Genomic DNA, 6,431 nt, shown 5'->3' on the forward strand with positions numbered 1-6,431 from the left:
ACTAAGATGACCTGTCTTGGGTGGTCCCGGCTGACAGCTCTGATATAATCCCATTAAAACCGTTGAGTATTTTATTTTATTATATATATTATTTTATTTTATTTATTTTTTGGAGGAGTGACTAGGTTTATTTATTTATCTGTTTTTAATGGAGGTACTGGGGATGGAACCCAGGACCCCGTGCATGCTAAGCATGCGCTCTACCACTGAGCTCTACTCTCCACCCCCTGCCCCATTGAGTATTTTAAATAGCAAATCCAAGCTTTTCCTTTCAATCTCAAAATTAAATTGTGCTTCCACTGAAACAGCAGATCATTACAATTAATCTCTGAATCCCAGCATTTTGTCTGCACGTCTGAGTATTTCTTGTCCTGGTCTCTGGTTGTGTCGTCTCCCGTTGACTCCCGTGTCTGCTCATCCCTTGGTTTTCAAAGTGTGGTCCTAGTGCAGCAGCACCAGAGTCACTGGTCGCTGTTGGAGGTGCAGGTGCCGGGGCTCCTGCCCAGGTTTTCTAGGCAGGAGCTGTGTAGTCGTTAGGAAGCGCTGCAGGTCCAGGGGCGGGTCGGATGTCCTCGGAAGTCTGAAAAACACTGCGTTAGAGCAGAGATTATACACTAAGTGTCCACTATTTAGAGAATCTCTTAAATCACATGTTGAAGTCAAATACTCTAGTTCATAGAGCCCTCAGTAAATTATATTTCAACCAAAAAGTACTGAATTTTCACACTAGTGTGAAATTTCTATGTGGAGCAATAGTGGTAATAACAATGGCTAAGACGTACATGGTGCTGTCTTCCCGCCCAGCCTCAGTGTAACTGCTTTCCATGCATTAACTCGTTTAATTCTGAAAACAAGCTTATGAGAACAAGTGCTGTTTTTAATCCCCATTTGACAGATGGGGTTACAAGTGGTTAAGTAACTTGTTCAGAGTCACTCAGCTAATAAATGCAAGTCAGGATTTGAAGCCAAGTAGTCCCCTTCCAGAGTCTCCATTGGTAACCACACCTCTGTGCTTTACAAATTCCAGGTCAGTCACCGTATTTCTCAGCCTAGCGCCGCACTGTCAGGAGAACTTCGTCTGGTGGTCTGTGCGGTCCAGCAGGGTAGCCCCCAGCCACATGCGACTTTTGAGCTCTAGAAGTGCACCTGATACGACTAAGAGATTGAGTTTTTAAATTTAATTTGGCTTTAAATCTAAATAGTCACATGTGGCTACTGTATTACTTGTGTTACGATCTTCCCCTTAATAGAAAAATAATAGAAAATATAAGAATTTTAGCCCTGCACTAAATTGGATATAGCAATTTAGATAATGCTGGGAAAGATCACTGGTTTAGAGTAAGATGTTAAGTTTAGTTACTTCTTACAGGAGAACCAAGTGAGATCATGAATCTTTGACTGAAATGTGAGTTACCACGACTACATTAAATTTAACAGGGAGTTTTTGGGTTAATTTGGAGGAATAAGCACCCTCCAAACTGTGGTGTTATTAATCAAAAAACATACGGCTCCCACAGGTGTGCCGGAGGGTCTAGCTGTGTGAAGTAATGCAGGGGTTTCTTGTGATTTGTGGTTTCAGCTTCAGAAGTTGCTCACCATGGACCCAATAAAGCGAATTACCTCAGAACAGGCTATGCAGGATCCCTATTTCCTGGAGGATCCGCTTCCCACATCAGAGTAAGTGGTCAGTTTGTTGCCTCACAGAAGATCGAGGGGCGCACTTTCTTTTAGTTGTCAGCTCCGGGGAAATCCTCATGAGCAGCAGAAGCTGAGCTCTGACAACGGAAGTGTCGGCAGGGTCACGGTTGGGGAGGCTCCCGTCCACTCCTCCGTGACCTTGGTCACGTCACCCCCGGCAGGCTGGCTGCACACGCTGTCGCCCCCTCGGGCTCCCTGCGCCTGCTCACTGCTCACAGCTCCAGCTTTACATTTCTAACCCCAGTCCCCAGTCCGTTTGTGTTCCCCGTACTCTCATTTTAAATGTAGTATGGAGAGTGAAAAAAATGTGTTTGAATAGTGACATTCCAGCTGGAGTCTGCACTTGGCTGTGGTGATAAAGGAGTAGTCGCAGAATCAGAGAAGGATGTTGAGTCCAATTAGATGACGATGATTCTTTCCATACACCTCAAGGCACTCCTGTGTCCTGCCGTGGTGTCACTGGTCAGGGAGGAGACTCAGTGTGTCACAGGTGCGTGAAAGGTGCTTATGTCACAAACAGGGAGACAGAGAGTCCACCTTAAAAGATTAAAAGGGAAACCACTTCAGTGAAGCATTTGGAGTACTGATTGGCATACCAGAAATCGTTTTTCTGTTTCTTGTGATCAGCGTTTTTGCCGGTTGTCAGATCCCGTACCCAAAACGAGAATTTTTAACAGAAGAAGAACCCGATGACAAAGGAGACAAAGTAAGTATTAAAGTACGGTCGGCTGCTTCATGCTTTGTTCAGGGCCACGTCCTGTTTTCTGGTGGACGTCTTCTGTTCTCCTTCTGAGTTGAACTTTGTTTTTGTCTTGAACCCATTGAGAAGAACCAGCAGCAGCAGCAGGGCAATAACCACACGAACGGGACCGGCCACCCAGGCAACCAGGACAGCGGCCACGCGCAGGGACCCCCGCTGAAGAAAGTGAGAGTGGTCCCCCCGACCACTACCTCAGGCGGACTGATCGTGACCTCAGACTATCAGGTATTCCAAGTCCCCTTTGTCTTCACCTGCCGTGTTGGTATTTGCATGTGGGTTTGTGGGCACTGGAAAATGCGACATCATTAAGAAAACACTGACCTTGCTGTGCCCAGGACCCACGGTGACATGAAGAGCTACTGGCACGAGGGTACTGACGGTGCGGGAGGGGCTCTGCCGAGCGCGGTGACACGTTTGATCATTAGCTCTGTGACCTGGGACGGGTAACGTGCACGTCCCGGCTTTAGTTTCTCGTCTGTGACGTGAGACGCGAGGCCCAACCCGCAGCCACCATAGGGGCGGAGTGGACCTTATGGACCTTAGCCCCAGCTTACAGCAGGTGCTCAGGAAGCAGTGTCTCGGGTTTGAAACAGCAGCGGACCGCTGTGATGGCTTCCAAACCCCAGCCCGGCCACCGACTCCCGGGCAGCCTGGGGCCAGTGGTTCAGATGTGCTCAGTCTCCTCACTTGCAGATTTCGGATCATGGTAAGCGCGAGGCTGAGGTCAGGAGCAGACGAGAGGATGTAGGCAGAGGATGGTGGCCAGCTGGCTGACAGGCCCTTGGCAGGCTGCTCATTCCTGTTACGATGCCATCGTTAAAATTCTCAGCAGCGATCCCAGCGCAGGGGGCACTTCTCAGGTGCTGAGCGCTGGTGACGACCGTGATTGTAGTAGGAGCTTGCCAGGTGCTTCCTGTGCACAGCTGAGTATGACAAAGGCGGGGCTTCCTCCAGACATTATGTTAACTGTGAGGTGAGTGTCACCATTGTCATTTCAGAAATCAGGCTCGTGGAGGTGAGACACCTTCCCTGTGTTCACCCAGCGAGTGGGCCATGGGCCCAGGATACAGACTCTGATCCACCACAGAGGCTGCTCTGTTGCCACTTGTGGGTCCCCTCACGGGACGTTGTCAGTTCCTTTGCAGGCAGACCCAGTTTGAAAATTGTATGCCACCTCCCCGCTTACTTAATCCTATTCCCAATTAATCTGGCTTTCAGTGTGGGAAGTACACTGCAGACTTGACCAGTTAGAGTTACTGACCTACTAAAAGAGAAACAGAGATCCTATTAAACTGATAAGGCTCTCAGCCTGCTGCCACACTCAGGAATTAGGTCTTAACCCTGTTGTGGTTAACAGCGGCCCAGCCCACCAGACGCTGGACATCATTGTCTGAGCAGTAACTGTCTCCCAGTGAGCTGAACAAGCAGGGGATGCCAGGTCAGGCACCGTGGGGCTTGGCGTTTGCTCCAGGACCTTCCCTTTCCGTCCGAAGGGGAGGGAGGAGCACACCCCTCCAGCACACGCGTGTGTCTGCCCGCCCGGGCGACGCGTCCTGAGAGTGCTGCGGGGCGGGGCTCTGACCTTGGCCGCCGGATCCGAGGAGATGGCGCTGTGCCCTTTGTGGAAGTTGTTGTTGTGCTTGGTTTATGTTAGTGAGTTCAAAAATCGTCTTTCTGACTAGAATTTCATGTGTCCACTCTTTTTAAGATGTTACTTTTGCTAGAGTTGGCTGAGTTTTGAAGTATATGGTTTATTAAATATGTTTTGAAAGAGGAAAGTAATAAATTATGGTTAATCTCTTGTAGTGTTTGTCTTGGGAACCAGCAGTGGTGCAGGAATGAGGATAAGGCTGTAACAGACCAAAACTGGAGGACCTAAACTCCGCCCACTGTGCCGTTCTTAGAACTGAGAATGTCCCTCTTGCTGCATTTCAGTAATTGTAACTTTACCTTCACACATCACTTGCAGCAGAAAATAAGATTCATTAGTGTAAACAGCATAAAGGTATCTAATGCCGAAGAAGGTGATTCTCTGGTACCCTTTCTTGTCTTACTCATCTTTATTCTTAGTCACGTGTATGTTGGGGAGTTTTCTGTTGAAGAAACACGTGTGTAAATTAGCTTTTACATCATTAAGTTCCACTGTAAGCTTCCCAAACAAATGAGTTATTATTTATCGAGTAGATGCAAAGCAGCATAAAAGGGGTTCCTGCTACAGAAAAGAAATGAACTGCTCAGCACAGTAGACTCAGCTCGGTAGTGCTCACTAGCAGTACTTCTGACCTTCACAAAGAGAAGGCGGTGTTCAAAGATTTGGGGATTTTGTCACTTTAATTCTAAAGCCAGTACACAGCCCAAGACTTGTAGGTTCTCACTGCCTTAAGATAAGTGACATTTCAAACACACGTAAGCCTTGCTGGCTTGGGACACAGCCAGCACGCAGAAACACCCGAGTCACGTTCCCCCCCCTCCTCTTGCAGCGTTCCAATCCACATGCTGCCTACGCCAACCCTGGACCAAGCACATCGCAGCCGCAGAGCAGCATGGGATACTCAGCTACCTCCCAGCAGCCTCCACAGTACTCTCATCAGGCCCACCGGTACTGAGCTGCGCTGGACACTGTCCCTGCACTGCCGCTGGGCTGCGGGCCGGCCGCGGGCTGCGCGGGCGCCTGGCGCGGGCCCCGCAGGCGTGCTGTGCAGCCGGAGTCGGCGTCCAGGAGCCGAGTGCCACCACTTCTCGCAGACGGGGTGGTGGCTTCCAAGTTGTACCTGTCTGGAGTTAGCCTTGAGGAGAAAGTGCTAGCACAGTTTGTGTTGTGGGTTTGCTACTTCCATGGTTTACTTGACATGGTTCAGACTGACCAGTGCGTTTTTTTCAGTGACAGTCTGTAGCAGTTGAAGCTGTGAAATGCGCTAGGGGCAAGCATTCGTCGTCATGTGTGGTGAATTCTTTCAGTGTAACAGCATTACCTGACCAATAGTACACACGCATACACAAACGTTTAACTGGTACTTGAAACATGCAGTATATGTAACTCAAACAAAATAACCAAGACTCAGAATGAGATGATTTCGATACACCTTTCATTTTAGTGTCTTATCGGTGGGTTGATTCATTTTCTACATTAATCAGTATTTTTTGACCAAGATTGCTTGGATTTTTTGAAAGTACTAAAAGCCACATAGGTTTTCCAGGAAGGTTTCAAAACTCCCAAAGATTAATTTCCAACTTATAAGTTGTTTTTATTTTCAATCTATGACTTGACTGGTATTAAAGCTGCTATTTGATAGTAATTAAATATGTTGTCATTGATATAAACCTGTTTGGTTCAGCAAACAAACTAAAATGATTGTCATAGACAGTGTTTTATTTTTCCTGTTGGTGTTGCTGGCTTGTGAGCATGCTTTAAGATGAAAAAAGCATGAACGATAACTTCCTTAAAAAGGTGCGGCATCCAGTTCAGATATTTTGTCCTGATTTTGAAGCTGGTTGGTGTAGTGCTACTAAAATTTTGTTCATTTTCTTTTTTAAAACTTGTCCGCACGTTGTTTAGGGTGCCCTTACTTCAGCGAAGGAGAAGGAGTAGGAGAGCCTTAGAATTTTTGAGGAAAAAAAACCCCTATAACATACAATGTACTGTATCAAACTATTTTACATGAATGACACAAGTATTCTGAATTTAAAAAAATCGAACATTGTTAAAAACAAGGTGTTATGTAATAAATTTATTTTTCATAAATCTAAATATGGAGTCAGCTGTATTTTTATGGACACAAAGGTGTTTTATTTTATTTTAAAATGTACCTTAACAAGTGGCCTCTGAATAAATCTCTTCAGTTGTTTTTGTTAATACTACCTGCATCTTCTGCCTCCGTGATGAAGTAATGACTTACGATTCCACACGAACTGTCTTCTCTGCGGTGCTCAGTACAGCAGTGTGAGTATAGCATACGCTAGTGTGCCGGGCATC

At 46.8% G+C, this 6,431-nt stretch overlaps 1 protein-coding gene across 5 annotated transcripts in view; it reads left to right on the forward strand.

The window, feature by feature from the left end:
- Positions 1–6,206, forward strand: part of CDK8 (cyclin dependent kinase 8) — an 85,573-nt gene extending 79,367 nt beyond the window's left edge. For 4 of the 5 annotated variants that reach the window (XM_074377946.1, XM_074377949.1, XM_074377950.1 and 1 more), the window contains 4 exons: positions 1,580–1,677; positions 2,326–2,404; positions 2,525–2,683; positions 4,939–6,206. In XM_074377946.1, coding sequence (XP_074234047.1) covers positions 1,580–1,677; positions 2,326–2,404; positions 2,525–2,683; positions 4,939–5,064 — 462 coding nt within the window. In that variant the 3' untranslated portion in view covers positions 5,065–6,206. The remainder of the gene's footprint in view (positions 1–1,579; positions 1,678–2,325; positions 2,405–2,524; positions 2,684–4,938) is intronic. The other variant, XM_074377947.1, reaches the window with a different exon arrangement.
- The last annotated feature ends 225 nt before the right edge of the window (positions 6,207–6,431 follow it).

Source organism: Camelus bactrianus, chromosome 14, assembly GCF_048773025.1.
Source record: "Camelus bactrianus isolate YW-2024 breed Bactrian camel chromosome 14, ASM4877302v1, whole genome shotgun sequence".
Classification (NCBI taxonomy): domain Eukaryota; kingdom Metazoa; phylum Chordata; class Mammalia; order Artiodactyla; family Camelidae; genus Camelus; species Camelus bactrianus.